Source organism: Akebia trifoliata, chromosome 4 (genome assembly GCF_017979445.1).
Source record: "Akebia trifoliata isolate Shusen 1 chromosome 4, ASM1797944v1, whole genome shotgun sequence".
Lineage (NCBI taxonomy): Eukaryota > Viridiplantae > Streptophyta > Magnoliopsida > Ranunculales > Lardizabalaceae > Akebia > Akebia trifoliata.
The window spans coordinates 7,507,626-7,526,280 of record NC_141378.1 but is presented as its reverse complement, the minus strand read 5'-3'; the positions used below and the strand labels follow the sequence as shown (position 1 = coordinate 7,526,280).

Below are 18,655 nucleotides of genomic sequence, written 5' to 3'. Positions count from 1 at the left end.
CTTCTCGTTCTCCATCTCTTACCTTCGTCACTGCCACCGTCACCGCCACCACCACGACGTTCTCCCTTCATCTTCCTTATCATTTTCTTCCCCACTTACCTCCATCGTCACCGTTACTACCACCACCACCACCACATTCTCCCCTCTTCTTCCTTGTCATCTTTTTCCTCACTTACTTCCGCTACCACCGTCGCCATCGCCGCCGCCACCACCACCACCACATTCTCCCCCTTCTCTCATCTTCTTTCTCTTCATCCTCCTCTCCTTCTTTTTTTTCTTCATATAATTTTCTCATGATTTTATCCAAGTAAAATCAAACAATGGGATTTAATTTTCCAACCTTACCTATTTTTTACTACTATTTTTTCATAAATTTCAAATTCCATGCAATTAAACTACCCTAAAGATGAAGAAATATTCTTGAAAAATAAGATAAAAAAAAATAAATTAAAATTATTTCTCAAGATTCATGGGGAGATCAAATTCGCCTCTATTTATGGGAGAATAAAAATTAGGAAGATAACCATTGTGTTTTATTATATAAACTGAAGCCTAAGCATCTTTTATGAGTTTAAGGAGTAGATGAGGAAATGTAATAAATTTGATGAGAAAAGATAATAAACTTGGAAGAATATTATTAGAAAAAAGTACTTTAAAGTGAAAGTGACTAAGAACCATCATCTTTACAAAATATTTACTTTCTCATTATCTTTTAAAAATATATTGTAAATGAAAGGCATTTTCATATTTTAAAAATAAATAATAAATAATATTTTTTTTCAACGTGGAAGATACTATAAAAGAATTACTATTGTCACACTAACTCTTACTAACGCCACATCAATCCCTATATAGATCATCAAAGCATAAGTGTTAATAAAATTGGTGCGGCAATAGCAATTCTTTACCATAACTGTCCTTGGTGACTTAGAAACAAGCCCATGCAAAAGAGTGAGAATCATTTAAAAATAAGAAAAAAGTGAAATTTGGGAGAGTTACCTTAGTTTGGGTCTGAGACCCAATGAATCTGGGTTCTGGCCTGTCTACCCTTGAATGGCAAACTCTTAATAAACGTGACGGATTCTTAACCACTAAACTTCAGAATGTTTGGACAGCTTAGAGCTTTCATTTAACTGAGCTGTCTTTTTCTCTCTTACACACACTCTGACACATGAAGTCACAAACACAATTTTACAATTCGTTTCTCTTGACAAGACGGTCTTTTTTTTTAAATTTTCTCGTGAAGTTCTCTGAAGAACATAGAGAACCACCGCTGTCAAGTTCTAACTTGAAACATGAAGTTTTCATGGATTTGAAGGCTTAACAGGTAATTGGGATTGCAAAAATCCAGGTTTCCTTCAATGGGTATCTTTCATTCCAATGGGTTTTGCTTTGTACCTCCATGTTCTGCATGGATTTTGTGGTTGCCTATTTGTTCTCTCTCAACCCAAAAATAAACAAATAAATCACAATTTAGCTGTTAAACCTTATTATGGTCACGGTGTTCCTCTTACACTATTTATTCTTGGTTTTTCACTAGAATTTTTGTGGTTACAATTTATACAGCTTGCCAAGTGAATTATGTATTTCTAATGAACCACTTTTGATGGGCAAACTTTAATTTTTTTTTTCTGTGATTCCACTATTTAGATCCATCTGATTTGATGTTTGTCTATTGTAAAATATGCAAATTGGGAACCATAATTAGGATTCTGACAGAGGTGATTGTGGATTTATTTATGTTGTGTTCTTGTATCCATTTTCAGATTTTATATTACTGCAGTGTGGAGGATGATATTAAATTCTATCTGTTTCAAGAGAAATGTGCATATTTTTCTAACTTCAATAGTGATAATGGTCTTCTTTCATAGAATCCAAGAATTAGTTGAGTAGTCAAGATTGATAATTACAATTTGTCTAGATAAGTATGTTTTGTAAGAACTCCAAAGGATTACAATAGATTCCATGGATTGGTTTTTACATTTGGTATGTTAAAAATCAGTGAATCTTTTTTATAATTCTTGGATATTCCCCCCCACCCCTTTTAAATTTTAAGGTAGAAAGTGCTGAATGTGTTAAACTTATGTTCATTGTTGATCAAAATCCTTGTGAGACATGAGACTCTGATGTTGACTAATTGTGTGTGTGGGTGGGTGGGTTGTTTCGCGGGGGGGGGGGGGGGGGGGGTTGTTTCGCGGGGGGGGGGGGTATTCAAGACTCCCTAATCAAAATCAAGATAAGGTCATTGCCACCCATCCGTTTAGCCTTCATTGTAAATAACTCTTATACAGCCTCCATCTTGAATAACGCTATTACATAGAATGTGTACTATTGATACTACCCATCCTTTAAGCCTTAACCAAGGAAACACCTCATCTGAGTCCATCCATTTGTTACTTTCCATTTGGGGCTCATTCTTGTCAAAAGAATCCAATCAAGGATCCAAGATCTTATCCATCAATTCATGGATAAAGTTACCATGAACAAATCCTATCTGTGAATACCATCTATGAATGGCATATGTCCGTGATGTCTCTCCCATGGATTAACACGATTTGATACCTGTCAACCAGGTTCAGGGTTCCTTTCTACTATCTAAGAACCCGACCATATTTGGCCAATGAGAGCAACCCATTGAGCTTCCTCCATTAGAGCTTATTCATCATCTATGTTCTTTCTGGATCTTCTTTTTCTTCCGAACAAAGCAAAGTTGAAGGGTCTTTCTCGGTGAATCCTTGTTGTTCCTATTTAGTCTCCTTTGTTTTTTCTCATTTCTACACCATTTATCTAGGTTTTATAGACTTGACAACTGCAAACATATAATGTTTAGTTGTTCGACAATGATTGAAGAAAAGGGTCAATCTCAGGGCTAACATAAGGAAGTGAACAATCTTCTTAGTTAAGGAAACTACATTTGTTTCATACATTTTGGGATCTACTTTTTATTGGTTTGGGAAGGAAAACCACGGTTTCATATTTCTTGGGCATTCCTTCTTTGGATTTTCCCTGTTATTTGGAATTCTGGTTTGGGATTTATATAAGCCATTGTTTGGAGCTTATTTTTTTCTTTCTTTTCAGTTCACATAGTGGAAGATCTCGACCTTCATTGCTTGAGGATTTGCCCTTGTTGTGAAGCATAAGAAAGTCCTATCTTATATGTGAGTTTTTCCATATTCTCTATTTTAAGTCTTTCAATTGCCATAATTTTGAAACAAAAGGTATCAGAGCATGGGTTCTAATTTCCTTATACTGCATTTTGGAAGCACAAAGAGGAGCAAACTGTTCATATGTGACATTCAGAAGGAAACAATTGATTGGGTAAGGGGAGTTGTACACCCCACAAGAATATTTTCTTTTTTATTCACACAACTAATTCTTGCCACATTTATCAACTATATCTGTTTACTTTCAGTTAAAGCAAACTTTGTTGGTTATGTTGTTTGCAGGAGCAGAATGCATGCTAGAGGAATGGCTTCTATGGACTCAGTTGGAATTTCAGAATTCCCTAACAAACACAGAATTCTGCAGAAGAATGATGAGAACAATAACAAAGATGAACCCGTGACAGACTTACGACTTTCTCTGGGTTCTGGCTATCAACGCACTCTAGGGAAATCGAATAATGATTCAGGTGCAGGTGCAGGTGCAAATGCAGGTTACAAAGCAGAAATGATGTTTCCGACCACCAACACCCTATCTGAACTAGTTTGGTCTTCACATAAAGGATTGATTCTTAAATGTGCTGATAAGAAATCCTCCCATTTGTATGATGTGGGATCAAGCGATATGGTGCATATGGCACCCCATTCAGTCCGTGAAACTTCTGAAAGAGTTAACTTGGTCTGGTCTCCAACTAGAACTATAGGCGTCATGCCAATAAGTCGGACGACGAGTCATGAACACCACAGAGGTATGATTCTCCTCATGGGTGCCAAATATCTGACATCATAACTTGTGTTTTGAATGAATTGCCATTAATTCTAGTCTATTAGAGTGGTTGTCAATTGTCATATCTTTGTTTAAGCTTTTTTATTGGAAACATTTTTTCTTGATTGGAAAGTAGGAAATTCAGATCCTAATAACTCTTGGTTTGGTAGGATCAAGTGGAGGCAAGAAAGAATTGATCACTAAAATAGATAGTAATCCGGAGGACACTACACCAAATTTACCTGAGAAAGCTCCTATGTTAGGTATGTTTCTAACTGCGAGCTTTTCTTGTTTTCGTGTCCTTTGATATCTCACTCAAGTGCATGGTTTCCTTACAGATGCTGACAAGGTGAGAACGGTCGATTCTTCATTAATAAAAATGGATGAACCCAAACTTGATTTGGGACTCGTAGAACCAGAATGTGGAGAATTCAACAAAAGATTAGCTTCCGTTCTTGAAGAAGATTGCAAAAATAGCATGACGACAATTGGGTTGACTAACATCCCTCTTCTGGAAAGACAAGAATCTACTGCTGAAAAGGATTTACAGAATCTGAAGGGCGAAGGCGCTTCTTGTCTTGAGGTGGGTATGATTATAGCATCAAAATCTGCTGATAAAGTTAAACGAAGCCCTTGTCGGACTGAGGGAATTGAAACTTCTCCAAATAAGAGCATAATCCCTTTCTATCAAAGCAAAAATCAAGAAATGGGTTTTTCTAATGCCAAAGTTGATGGAAAAACTTTAAAATCTGAGGATGACTTCCATGAGAGCATTGAAAGTTCTAGTAACACGAGGTTGTTTTTAACTAGAAAGAGACCATGCAGCTTTGAAAAGAAACTTATTATTGGGAATAAAAAGATGAAGAAAGAAAAACTAGACTATGAAAGTCATCTTTCTCCATCTTTCCATAGACAGGCTAGCTCTTTTAAGAATTGGATATCAAACATGGTGAAGGGATTATCGAAATCCAATCTAGACGAGACACCTTCTTTGGCTTTTACTATGAGTCGTCTGCATGGAAAGAATCAAAAGTCTGGATGCACACGTATGGAGTTCGAAACTATTTTTAAGGCCTTGCATTGTTCGAACACGAGTGTGCAAGATGGTAAACTTTTTCTTCTTGATCATCAAGCAAGTGAAGGCTCGAAAGAACTTGATAAGTTATCTGAAAGAATTATTATTCCAAATGATAAGTTTAATCAAGGAAAATCTGGAGATGGTGAAGGCCCTTCAGCTCTCCCAAATGTTGCTTTTGCAAATACTAGCGTCCTGCAAGAAAATCAAAAGATCGGCACTCCCGAGAATAACAACTTGTGCAACATTGCACATGGTCTCGAAAAAGATGGAATAATCTCACCAAAATATTCTTCCCAGAATGGGTCTGACTCTCCATGTGAAGGTAAAAACACTTATGAACTTGGCTCCATTGATCGAAACAAGTCGTTGAAACCTGTGACCAATAGAAGCTTATGGATAACTCGTTTCTCCCAGAAAGTCTCTCGCTCTCAGAATTGTAATGTTTCTGTCAAGGACCCGGACATTTTTGGGAATGGGCACGAACGTTGCACTGAAGTCCGAATGGATACCACAAGTACAAAGAAATTCAAGTCTAGACTAAACCCTATTCAACCTTCTCAAAGATTCAAAAATTCAGAGGCAATGACTTCCGTATTTGCAAAAAGATTGGATGCCCTCAAACATATCTTACCCTCAGAGGTTGATGGTAATACAAGTCATGCCACCATGACTTGTTGCTTTTGTGGCATGAGAGGTCACAAGTTACGTGACTGCTCGAAGATAACTGAATCCGAGATTGAGGATCTTCAGAAAAAAATCATTCTATATGATGGGGCCATTGCATGTCCCAACACATCCTTGAAAAAAAGAGGAAGTCATTCAGATGGCAATTCTTCTTTGGTTAATTTCAGGATGTTTGGGAAAATGCTTCACATCCCAGGAAATGATACACTTGCCAATAACGATGGTAGAAATCCGTCTGAAGATAAGGACTCTGGATGTCAAATTGCACATACATTTTGTAATGGAAAAAAACAAAGGGTGGACGGAGAAGTTACTATTGGTGCAAATATCAAGAAGGATCTTTTAGGGATTGATTTTTGTGAAGGAACATCATTGAAGGATAGTTCAAGTGAATTTAAACTAAATGGGAATCAAACTGTATCAAGTTCCACAGAACGTGAGTCGAAAGAAAATTGGATCACCGCCTTTTGCAATTTTGTCTATAGGCAGATTCCTACTGTACCGAGGGGAACCTTTGAAGCAATAAAACGGCTTCGTTTGTCTCGCACAGATATTCTCAAGTAAGTAAAAACAAAATGAATCTTTCATAACCATTATAGAGTAAATAAATGTTCTGCATGAATTGTTTGATTCTTTGATGGCATAGGAGATCCCAAATTAATATTTAAGTCCCTATACATATCTGCAACATTGAAAGTTGATTTGTAAGTGTTCATACATAATTTTTGCTTCAAATTCTTTCAGCTCTAGTACTCCTTTGGAATTACCTTCTATGGTACACAATCAACATGCAACAATACTAATATGATACCATTGTTAGATATTTTTTGTAATTAACTGTCAGGTATACTGGCCCCAAATCTTTGAGATAAGGAAATGATGATGATGAACTGTTAGGAAAGTCATAAAGTTCTGTTAGATTCCTAGCATTATTTAAACTGATAAATTCTGAGGGCTTTCCTCTAGGTCCTACTTATACAAGTTGTTTTATCTTAATCAACACATCAAATGCTTAGATCAATCATTGAGGTTACATCTGAGAATGGCAGCATAGAAAGACTACATCTGACAGTTTGCATCATGATATTAAATTAGGTGAAGTTTCATATAATTTAGCTAAATTTCGTTGATTAATGACCCAGTGCAACAAAACTTACCTATAATATTTCGGTGAGGTTTACTATTCATGACTGAAGCTTGCGACAAATGATAAGTGTTCAAAAGCATCTGTCCCCACTCTTGATAAAGAGCCCAAGGGGTGGTAACTTAGGCAAGGACATGGGAAGATCTACTCGTGTCTTTGAGTAGAAACTTAGGCTAATGCGCATAGGTAAGTGAAGCTCAACACACTGACGAGAGGTGAAGTATATAATGTTGAATATCCCAAGAAAAGATTAGAGGTGCTTAAGTGGACACATAATGAAAAAGCTAACCATCAACAAAAATTCTCCCATGTGCCTGGAAGAAGGCTAAATGGTGAGCTGAAGTTTTGAACAAAATGAAAAATTGAACCTAAGTTTGGCCTTCATAGAGAACTTGTTGCAACATGCATGGTTTAAGGGGATTAAGATCTAGACTCAGGTTGGTCAATCCAAAGTTGATCCAGAGTGATTCTAAAGGTCAAGTCATGATCGATTCACATAAGAGTTGGGATGAGTTGGGTCAAGCATGGCTCTACACAAATGATTTCCATTGTTCCAGTGAAGAATCCATAGGGTAAAATATTTTTTTTTTCAAAATCTGAATATTTTATTTTGTAATGGGAACAAATAAGGACTTTGTTGATATTGGTCACCAAGTGAAAGAAAGTGATGCTAATGATAGACTAACCTGACCTCTAACTAAACTAAGTCAATAGCTAATTGGACATTTTTTTGAACGGGTAAGCTGGATTTGAACCCACTACCTTGAAGTTGTTTTGCAATGTGTCAAACCAAGTCAATTGCTATTTGGACATTGTTGCAGAGGGAGATGAGGAAAACAAAAGTATTGGGGAAAAGGAGAAAGGGTGGAGGGAGTGAAAACACTGAGATTACTCATCATCACTCACTTCATCATGCCCATGAACTTCTATTAATCTGTAGATTTAGTGCGAGGGACAAAAATACCTTTCTAATCGAAATGTGTTAGAATGAATGTTAGGACATGGGTGATATACAAGGACAAAATGCCTTTATCCTAATAAAAAGCCTTTGTGTATGTTAAGTTGAGTTCTGATCCCTTATACATGTGTTGAGAACATTTTATTACACCTACTAATCAGTTTGTTGTTACATGATGCCTCTCTACTTAGCGCCTGTTGTGGTACCTGCGTTGCCACAAAGGTGTTCGTCTTCCTTAGGAAGGCACCAACAAGGGATTTTTCTTCCATGTCACCTTTGAACCTCTGATTCGCATTATTTGCTCCCTATTGGTAGAATAGGTTCACTCCAATGCAACACAAATTGGAAATGATATTTGGATCCAGTTGTAGAGGGTCCATTTTCCCTATGCCGAGGGTCCTAGGATTTTACAAGATCCGATGGTACTTGCTTGGTGACCTAGCTCCACATGTTGCTCAATGACGTTATCCACATGGCGATTCATTTGGCATCGTCTACAATTTTATAGGATTTTACAAGATCCGGTAGTACTTGCTTGGTGACCTAGCACTACATGTCGCTCAATGACGTTATCCGCATGGCGATTCATTTGGCATTGTCTACAATTTTAACTAGTCCTCTTTGTCAAACATTTTATTTTTCCTTCGGAATTGATATCACTGTCTTATCCCTCATTGATCATGATGGTTACTTCACCTTGCTATTTGTGTGAAGCGTTGTGAATATATTTGTTAGCTTTTTAGATATATGTTTACAGTATGCACACATGTTTAGTATGGCCTAGATATATCAGAGCTAAATGATACTGCACAAGGATCACACCTGCCTTCTATGCAAGGTTTAGTAATTTTTTGGCCAACAAAATGTAGTCCCTCTGGTTGAAACTCAAAAACTGAAACGTGAATGCTATGTTAGGTTTGAAATTCTCAAAATATGTAGGCATATGAAATCATGTCTACAATGGGATGATGATCACTTGAGAAAGAAAAAAAATGAACTCGGTGAAGAGGGAGAGGTAACGTTACAATGAAGGTTTGACCAAACTAAGTAAACCATCCAAAGTCCAAAGAGAAACTCCCAAACTGGTACTCGATTAACCCCTCTGTATGATTGAAGACAATATGAACATTAAATATATCCTTGGCAATAACATAAAAAAAAGAAAGATATGGCTCTCTCCCTGCATATCTAGGACATCAATACTGATACATACCACTGAAATGATAGAAGAATCTCTTATGCCTATCTTTACCTTATGTTAACTCATTATTTTTGTTGCAAGTGATCTGTAGGTGAAATTGATCAATAATTATGTTATATGGGCTCAGGTGGTATAAATCTCCCAGGTCACTCTTTTGTCTCGAGGGTTTTTTTCTGCGTGTGCGGCTTCAAAATTGGGAAGGTCTAGGGGGCACAGGTTACTATGTGGCTTCCATCAATGGTAAGGCTGGCATTCTTAAGTGTATTTAAGATTATCTTTTTTGAAAAACTTGTTTCATAGGAACCACCTAAAATCTAAAAACATATTATTGTTTCGTTTTAGAATTTCAAATCGTAGAAGGGAAAAATCCTGCATGGATCATTGATGTTAAAATTTTGGTTTGATTTATTTATTTTTACTTAATACTCTACTTCTTACGTGTTCCTGAATTCATGATTTTTATAGGGGCTTTGAGGGAAAGATCATCTGGGTATTCCAAAATTCCCCTCTATGTGAACATAGGGGGTTTCAAATGTTCAGTTGAAAGTCGTTACATCTCTAACTGTGATTTTGTTGAGGTAAATTTTATGATCTAAAAAATTTCAAATTTCTGTTCAACATTTAAATATCTACGTTAGTTATTAAAACACTCTTATTCATATTTGTCTTCTTTCTATCCCTGCCCATTATGGTAGTCTTTTGACCTAATCTGGTGTTGATGAGCATGCTATCTTAGCATGGAAACTGTGTACTAATTCCTTGGACTTGATATCAGTGCTATGTATATAGCTTTTAATGTTTCACATCATATTTTCCTTTGTATTGGATTGTCTTGGAATGTATAGGTCAAGATGGCCTTGGGTTTTCCTGATAATCGTACGCAGAGTCAAATCTTAAACTATGATGCATCATCATCATCGAAGCCTTATCCCAAAGTTTTGTAGTTTAAGCAAAATCTTGTTCCTTCATTCAATTCCCCTTAGATATTAAACAAAATGTGATGGGTTTTATGGTACTATAAAGTTTAGTTTTACAAGGAAATTCTTGTAAAAATAATTCCTTTTGGTGATTGGTAAACAGTACCTATTTTGTACCTTATGGGGCTCGGCAACTGATATGAATATTTCATACACTACTCCAAGTAGTCATACCCTCTTTTGTTTTACAGGATGAGCTAATGGCATGGTGGTGTGCAACCTTAAAAGGTGGTGCCAAACTTCCATCTGAAGAATATCTCAAAATTAAACTTGAAGAGAGAAAGAATTTTGGGTTTTAGCACGAGAAGTTTGTTCCCGGAAAAGGGTGCTGATTGGGATTGTTTGAGCAACTCACATAATCTTTGACCTTTCACCAAATGATTCTGACTAGCTATCAAAATCAGAAGCAAGGTTCAAAACCTTGAGAATTATTTTCTTCCAAGGAGTAGATTTGGAATTAAGGTAAGAAATGACAAATATGAAATACGGGCTTCCATTTGTAAAGTTTGTGAAAAAATCTACTACTGATGCATATGATCGGTGGAGACGAATTATAGTAATTTGTTCCGACCCAAGGCATTATTTATTTTGAATAGTTTGTGTAAGCTGGAGTTAAAATATTGTGCAAAGGGCAAGGTAAAGTTCTTTTTGACCATTGTACATGGAATTTATTTTTGAAATTTTTAGCCTTCTTAATCATTTTCTAGTGGGTGATCATATAAAGTCCTTCATCAACCATTATTTTAGTTCTGTAGAGGACTCAAACGAGATTTGTTATTTTAGATTTCCCTATCTTCTCTATTTTTACTAGTAACCATGGTTTGAGATTGACTCATAATGGATATTTAAGCATGTGGGGGGGTCTCTGATCTTCTATGCACAAACTCAATGGACACACTTGCCAACAACCCGATGGGAATGGATCAGTCATTGCTCGACCATTGAAGCTGAGTTTGTATTTTTAATTAGAGGTCCTTCTTTTAGTCTGAAGGTCTAATTTATACATAGGATCACAACATCATCTTCGGTCATGTCATTTTCAATCTTTCATTTGCCCTTTAAGGGCCTTCGACTTGCATGATTTTCTCATAGTCTTATCGTACATATCTGAACTATCTCAAGCATACTCACTATCTATTGTAATAATGAGAGAGAGAGAGAGAGAGAGTTAATACACTTCTGAAGTCTGAAAACTAGCAATCAGATTTTAGAAGTTTCATCCACCGTCCCCCCATCGTTGGTTTAAAACTATTGAATTTTGCTTTTGACATCTGAAATCTTAAACGAAACAAATAGAAATAAATCTTTTGAAGTCTGAATTTTAAAGGTAGACCATCTCCATTCAAACTTCAGAAGTGTTACCAAACATACAATGTTCCATCCAGAGTAACAAAGTAACTTCTCTTCATTTGGCCTGCGACTCTAGAGAGGATCCTAAAGAATCAACCAGAACCACCAATTCAGAGAAGAAAAACTCATACAAAGTACCAATCAAGTTTCATGGGAATAACTCTCAAATGACTCGATTAAATTACTACTATGAGTATTATTAGTGCACAGATGGATGCCTTAGATGTGGTCAAGTTAAAGTTTGGGTTCTCAAATTATGTTGGAAGGTAAAGACTATCAAAGATATTATTAAAAATTACTATATCAGGTTTGCAATTGCAGCTCCTCTCTTCTTTCTCCATAACCATGAGTTATCTAAGAGCCTCATCAGTGTTCCCAATCTTAGCAGAGTTTGTTAATTACAATACTGTAGGTGAATGGGTATCCATTCTTCATTATTATTTCTTTTTAGCAACTCCATCACCTGTTCTAATTTGTTCTCCATAAAAAGACCATTAAGAAGAGTGTTGAACTGCTTCAAACACACGCTTTAAAATGTTTCCTAAAACAGAAAAACCGACCCAATCCACCGTTGTTGATCAAGATGCTAAGGGTAACAATATCAGGTTGGATTCCACCCAACATCATCATTTTATTAAACAGAGAAAATATTGAAGATTAGTGTTTCATTCTGGTGATTACTTCCAGAAGTTGATTAAAAGAGAAAATGGAGGGAATGGGTTGCATTTGAACCAAACAATCAAAGAGATTCAATGCTTCATCAAGTATAAGAGTTCCAGATTTACACCGATCTTTTATGAATTTCTCCAAATGGTTTTGGCTTTTTATATCAAACTGAGACTTGGAGGGAATTGGGTCCCTTTGTTTTGTCAAGTAATAACAAAAGATAGAAAGGGAAGAGATGAGTAATCCCTTTTGACAACCCGAAAGAGAAACAACAACTCTTCTTAACATCTTTTTAGGAAGATTGAAGAACAAACACTCCCCCAAAAAATGAGTTTTAGATTTTTTATTTTTCCCCACCAAACCTAAGAAACATCACTCCAGAGTATGGAGTCTGGATTCATGTTACCTGATTTGCTGGTTCGTTCAGTTTGAATTCGGGTTCGGGTTTGTGGTTCACCACAATAGAATGAAACCCGGTTCTTAGGGCTAGACAGAGATGAGGACATTTGAAGCTTGAAACTTGAAATGATGAGTAGATTAAAAGAAAATGACAGATTTTGAGAAGAAAAAAAAATCAAGTTTTTTAAATTTAGAGTTTAGAAAGCTGCTCTTGGCAACCCAACTTTTACTTATTACACCCCAATTTCTTAAAGGGATTTTTCGCATCACTTATGTCCAAATTCCTGTTAGAACTTAGAATAGACTGTTCAGCATAATTCTCAAAACATGCATTTTGAACCATTACAAAGGTTTGGCTCAAATTATTATCTCAACAATATAACACTTCAAACAATTTCAATAAATCTTTGCAATTAAAAAATGATCCTATAATTGGATGATTTAGTGGGTTTGATCCAGATTAAAAAATGGGTTGAATTTAGGTTGATGTCCCTTGACCCGAGTTGGATTCAAACCAAAAACAGATATATCTTAATATCAGCATGAATCCAAAGGATATGCAATGCTGAAAATAAGATTATTAACTTTTTCAAAATATCTTTTATTTACTACCTTACTACAACATGCATTCTTCTAAAATGAAAGAGGTAATAATGGCAGAATGCATGGGAATGGACACGCAATAGGGAGTGATGTTTTTCTGTTAGCTCCTCTTTTCTGCCCTTCAGGTGCAAAATCCACATCAGGATTCAGTCCAATTCCCATCCTCATTTGTTTGGGATTCAAAGATTCCATCCTAAGTGTCTTTTTTTGTGTGGCTAGATTCTCATGAGAAGATCCTTATGTTTGATAATCTTATCAGAAGAGGATTTCTGGGGCCAAATTGTGTTCCTTGTGTAAATCAGATGATGAGTCAGGGAACCCTATCCTTTTGCATTGTCGTTTTGCAACTTCTCAGCTGTTTTTCAAGTCAGTCGGATGGTGCCTCACTCTGTCTTGTCACTTTTCCAAAGTTGGGATTATTCCTTGTTTTCTGGAAGAGAATACTATGGAATCTACTCCCTGACATGTTAATCTCTATTCTAGGACTGGTATTTCTTTTTGAAGCAAACTTTTCTCGATTTAATCACAACTTTTCAATAAGTGCCGAGATAGAGCATTTGAGTTCATGCCAGTGGATACTTCTTGTGATAGGATTTGTTGTATGTGTTGTATCGACCAAATTTGCTGGATGTGAGCAATAGAAGAACAACATTGCATTTGTAATAAACATCTTTTAAAACATATTAGTTACTTGAATCACAGGGAAGACCACTTGTAAAGAACACATAGAAGACAAGGGCCTTAACTTTCAATACTACTTTATCCACAGGGTATTCCTTGTTGTAAAAAACAAAACCCTTATAATTGTCTGAAATCAACATAAGATGCTACAAACTAAATGAACTGCATAACACAACACCGTTTGAGCTACTAAAAAATTTGACGAGGGAACAAGGGATGAGAATGTGAATGATTGTATCTTTCATTCCACTGCACATAGGACACTTGTCGGGGATACTGAAGCCCTTACTAAGTAAAGAAAATTATGTTCTTAAGAGTGACAAATTTCCTATAACTATATAGCTCTAACATTGGAAACTTTAGGAAAAAAAAATGGTTAACATTATACGAGCCAAAAACAAATGCTCTAACATCGTGGTTATGCTGAAAGGCTGGCCATGGTAAAGGTTACAATTCTACTATTCACATAAGCACATTCATGAATATGAAAAAATGGTAAAAATGATGCCATATTTATTGATACGCATAAAATGATGCCACTTAAAAACAAAAGAAGTAATAAGGTTTCTTGAGATCATGTGTTCTGTTCTAAAACAATGATTGACAAACATAAAGAAGATATCTGAACAATATGTCCAAGAACAAATTTACAAAAGTACATTTAGATGCAGGCCATCCACATGTATAAATAGTTATTGATTCAACATGTGACATCATTCAATTTATGTAATCAACATCACCATGATCAAATGTGACAAATACTAAGGGAATCAACTATATTTGCATGGTTCATGTCAAAATGCATTCTCCAATCAATACATAGTATAGATAAAACAAGGCATTTATGGATCGATGTGTTACGATCTAATACATACTGTATGAATTCGTTGAAATACGATAACTTTGTGAATTTCTTCTACATACTAAAGAACCTATTCAATATGCAGTAAGATTATTATGCACAGACCCAAAACAATCAACAATGGAGTCACTACCATTAATTAGAGCTGATATCATAGTCACACTTATTGAAGTTAATAAGGTAAGGCCAACCAAAAATTAATAAGGGAAATTAATCATTCTTTCAAGAGGTAAAAGAGAAATGATGCTTCATTGAATATTTGTAAGTTAGAGGAATAAAATAATAACCATGTTTTACTTAGGTATTACAAAATAAATAGGAAGAAAGAGTAAATACATAAATCAAAAAATAAAAAATCAATCAATTTACAAAAGCAATGCATTGTACAATACAAATACCCCTTGGAAACTAGAGTCTATTGATTCAAGTGTTTACATTAAGATCACGGCCAACCATGGAGGTAAAAGAACATAAATTAGCCCATGAACTAATGGATCATTGAAAACATAAACAATTTGCCTAGTTCATCGTCATGGAATAGAGATCCTTGAGATAATACTTGATGAAAGAAAATTCTAACAATATTAAAATGATCTTTAAAGCATGCAACAGGATACAACATTCCATTAAACAACTTGCTAACTGCAATGGGCTTAGACCTATAGCTCAGTAGGGTTGACTCATTGCAAAACAACTTTGAGGTCGTGGGTTCAAGTCCAGCTTACCCATAAAAAATAAAAAAACTTGCTAACTGCAACTAAACATTGATCATGTTACCTTTGACTCAGCTCTATGGAAAAAACTTGCGGAACATCTCCAGACATTCACGATCTGGTCCATCTGCAGCAAGCAAATCCACTACCATGGATATGGTCTCTACATTTGGTAAAAGGCCTCTCTCAACCATTTTCTTGAGAAGTTGCAGTGCCATGCACTTATCGTTCTTTCGGAGGAACCCTTGAACCATGTAATTGAACGTGCGATCATCTGCGACTCCACAACCTGACATTTCATTGAACAACCTCATGGCTTGTTCACATTGACCTGAATGACATAGGCCATGAATCAAAGAGTTATAAGTGACTACATCGGGATTTTCACCTCTTTGAATCATTGCTTCTAATAGCACACACGCTTCTTTAGACCTCCCTTCTTTGCAAAGAGAACCAACTAGAATGTTAAAGGTTATTACATCTGGTGAGATTCCACGACCTGACATTTCATCGAACAATCTAATAGCTTGTTCACATTGGCTTGAATGACATAAGCTATGAATCAAAGATCTATACGTGATTACATTAGGCTTTACACCTCTTTGAGACATAACTTCTACTAGCATACAAGCTTCTTTAGTCCTCCCTTCTTTGCAAAGGGAATCCACTAGAATGTTAAAAGTTATTACATCTGGTGAGATTCCATGACCCGGCATCTCATCGAACAACGTGATGGCTTGTTCACATTGACCTGAATTACATAAGCCACACATCAAAGAGTTGAAAGTGAATATATCCGGCTTTACATCTCTTTGAAACATTGCTTCTAATAACATGCACGCTTTTTTAGTCCTCCCTTCTTTGCAAAGGGAATCCACTAGAATGTTAAAAGTTATTACATCTGGTGAGATTCCATGACCTGTCATCTCATCGAACAACGTGATGGCTTGTTCACATTGACCTGAATGAAATAAGCCACGAATCAAAGAGCTATAAGTGATTACATCAGGCTTTACACTTCTTTGAGACATTACTTCCAATAGCATACATGCTTCTTTAGTCCTCCCTTCTTTGCAAAGGGAATCCACTAGAATGGTAAAAGTTATTACATCTGGTGAGATTCCACAACCCGTCATCTCATCGAACAATGTGATGGCTTGTTCACATTGACCTAAATTACATAATCCATGAATTAAAGAATTGTATGTGATTGTATTAGGCTTTTCATCCATTCGAGACATTACTTCCAACATCATGTATGCTTCTTTAATCATCCCTTCTTTGCAAAGAGCATCCACTAGAACGTTGAAGATTACAACATTTGGTGAGATTCCACACTTCACCATCTCATCGAACAAGTTTTTAGCGTCTTTCCACAGACCTAAATTGCATATGCCCTGAATTAAAGAGCAGTAGGTGATGACATTTGGTGCAATGCCTATATGGCTCATTTCCTGGAAAACGCTCAAGGCCTCATTTACCCTTTTGTCCTTACAAAGACGATTGATGATCATATTATAAATTATTACGTTAGGTTTGCACCTCCTCCTCTCTTTCTCCATAACCTTAAGCAACCTAAGAGCCTCATCAGTGTTCCCAATCTTGCAAAGCTTGTTAATTACAACACTAAAGGTGAATACATCGATTGGGTACCCATTATTCACTATTTTGTTAAACAACTCCATCATCTGTTCTAATTTGTTCTCCATACAGAGTCCCTTAAGAAGAGTGTTGAAAGTTATTTGATTTGGTTCAAACCCATGCTTTAAAATGTTTCCAAAGAAAGAAAAACCGAAATCCACACGACCCAATCCGCAGCAACAGTTGATCAAGATGCTAAGAGTAACTATATCAGGTTGGATTCCTGTATTACCACCCAACATCATCATTTTATTAAACAGAGAAAATACAGTAGAGTAGTGTTTCATACTGGTGATGGCTCCCAAAATTTGATTAAAAGGGAAAATTGAGGGAATGGGTTTCATTTGAACCAAAGATTCAAAGAAACCCAATGCTTCATCAAGCTTAAGAGTTCCAGATTTACACCGATCTTTTACGAATTTCTCGAAATCGGTTTGGCTTTTTATATGGGACTGAGACTCAGAGGGAATTGGGTCTCTTTGTTTTGTAGAATTATAACGAAAGATTGAAAGAGAAGAGATGTGAGAGCGTAGAATCATACCCATTTGAGGACCAGAAACAACGGCTTTTGTTAACATCGTTCTCGAAGCAGGAGGAATTTTTAGGGGTTTTTCTCCTTAAACCTCAATTCAACCCCAATCACGGATGTCGAGTTGAATCGTCCGAATCATCTCGTTTCAGACGAGTGAACACCGTTTAAACCGATTTAAAATTTCACTTTTCTTTCCAAAATGTTTTACCCAAAAATTAAAAAAAAAAATGTGCTGATTCTCTAACTAGAATGTCTTCTCTCGGTCAACACTCAGCTGACGTGGCATGATCACAGAATCATAGATCTTTTTTCTAGATATAAACAACTGCACATCTTATTTTCCAACCAGAAAGTCATCACTCGGTAATACTTGGCAGATGTGGCACGAACACAAAAATAAAAGATGTGCAGTGGCGTATCCCCAAAAACAAAAAACATCTATGGTTCTATGCCTAAAACTTTACTTTTAAGTGATATTTTATTTCTGTGAAAAAAGAAAAAAATGTCCAAGACTTAACATAATTTTAGTTTTTAATATATGATTATGATAGATTTTTTTTTCTTCTTTTATACCATATAGTTGGGCACTGCAATGATCTGATAGATGTTATCTTGGAAAAAAAAAAGTTCTACCTCACCCAATTGTAAGTAAGAGACAAAATTATATTTATTTATTTTTAAATAAATAAATAATGTTGAATATTTTTTGTCCAACATTGGTGGAGAACATAATCATCCATTTTAAATTTATGTTCAATTCTTGAGAATAAGTGTAATCTTGTCACTTAAAAAATAAATGTTCTCGACAAGGTAGAATTTTTAATCAAGTCCAAAAAGCAACTTTACTAAGGGTCCTCAGGCTCCAAAACCATGATCCAATGCTTCAAAGTTGAAGAGGACAAATTTCAATGAACATGAGGGGGGAAAAATGATTTCTAAATTTATTTTATTTTTCATCATTAAATTTTAATATTAAATTTGGGAGTTTGGTAGAAGTTCAGTAAACGTCCATTTTCAAAAACTTGGATCAAGTACAAAATAATTTTTTTCTTATATGAGTTTTTCAATGAATTCTAGAGGGCTGTGGTGTTGGATTGCTAATGTGATAATCCAGTTGAGCAAAACAGCAACCACGTTCTCGAATCAGGAAGAATTTTTAGGGGTTTTTCTCATTAAATCTCAATTCAACCGCAACCACGGATGTCGAGTTGAATCGTCCGAATCATCTCGTTTCAGACA

The 18,655-nt window shown here is 35.8% G+C and overlaps 2 protein-coding genes across 5 annotated transcripts; one reads left to right on the top strand and one right to left on the bottom strand.

Moving 5' to 3' along the window:
- Positions 1–1,174: 1,174 nt before the first annotated feature.
- LOC147403433 (uncharacterized) lies at positions 1,175–10,624 on the top strand. Of its 3 annotated transcripts, XM_086439018.1 has the most exons (9): positions 1,175–1,327; positions 3,079–3,158; positions 3,264–3,318; positions 3,447–3,910; positions 4,098–4,190; positions 4,266–6,249; positions 9,120–9,232; positions 9,458–9,570; positions 10,161–10,624. In XM_086439018.1, exons 4-9 carry the CDS (start codon positions 3,454–3,456, stop codon positions 10,266–10,268), a joined length of 2,868 nt encoding a protein of 955 aa, XP_086295144.1. In that variant the 5' UTR covers positions 1,175–1,327; positions 3,079–3,158; positions 3,264–3,318; positions 3,447–3,453; the 3' UTR covers positions 10,269–10,624. The 3 variants fall into 3 exon arrangements, with proteins under 3 accessions (XP_086295144.1, XP_086295142.1, XP_086295143.1); XM_086439016.1 differs by lacking the exon at positions 3,264–3,318; XM_086439017.1 differs by having other exon boundaries at positions 3,079–3,318.
- Positions 10,625–14,762: 4,138 nt separating this feature from the next.
- Positions 14,763–17,604, bottom strand: LOC147403432 (uncharacterized). 2 transcript variants are annotated; one of them, XM_086439019.1, is made up of 2 exons: positions 15,632–17,604; positions 14,763–15,532 (listed from the first exon to the last, which is right to left on the bottom strand). In XM_086439019.1, exons 1-2 carry the CDS (start codon positions 17,460–17,462, stop codon positions 15,321–15,323), a joined length of 2,043 nt encoding a protein of 680 aa, XP_086295145.1. In that variant the 5' UTR covers positions 17,463–17,604; the 3' UTR covers positions 14,763–15,320. The 2 variants fall into 2 exon arrangements, with proteins under 2 accessions (XP_086295145.1, XP_086295146.1); XM_086439020.1 differs by having other exon boundaries at positions 14,763–17,107; positions 17,426–17,602.
- Positions 17,605–18,655: the final 1,051 nt, after the last annotated feature.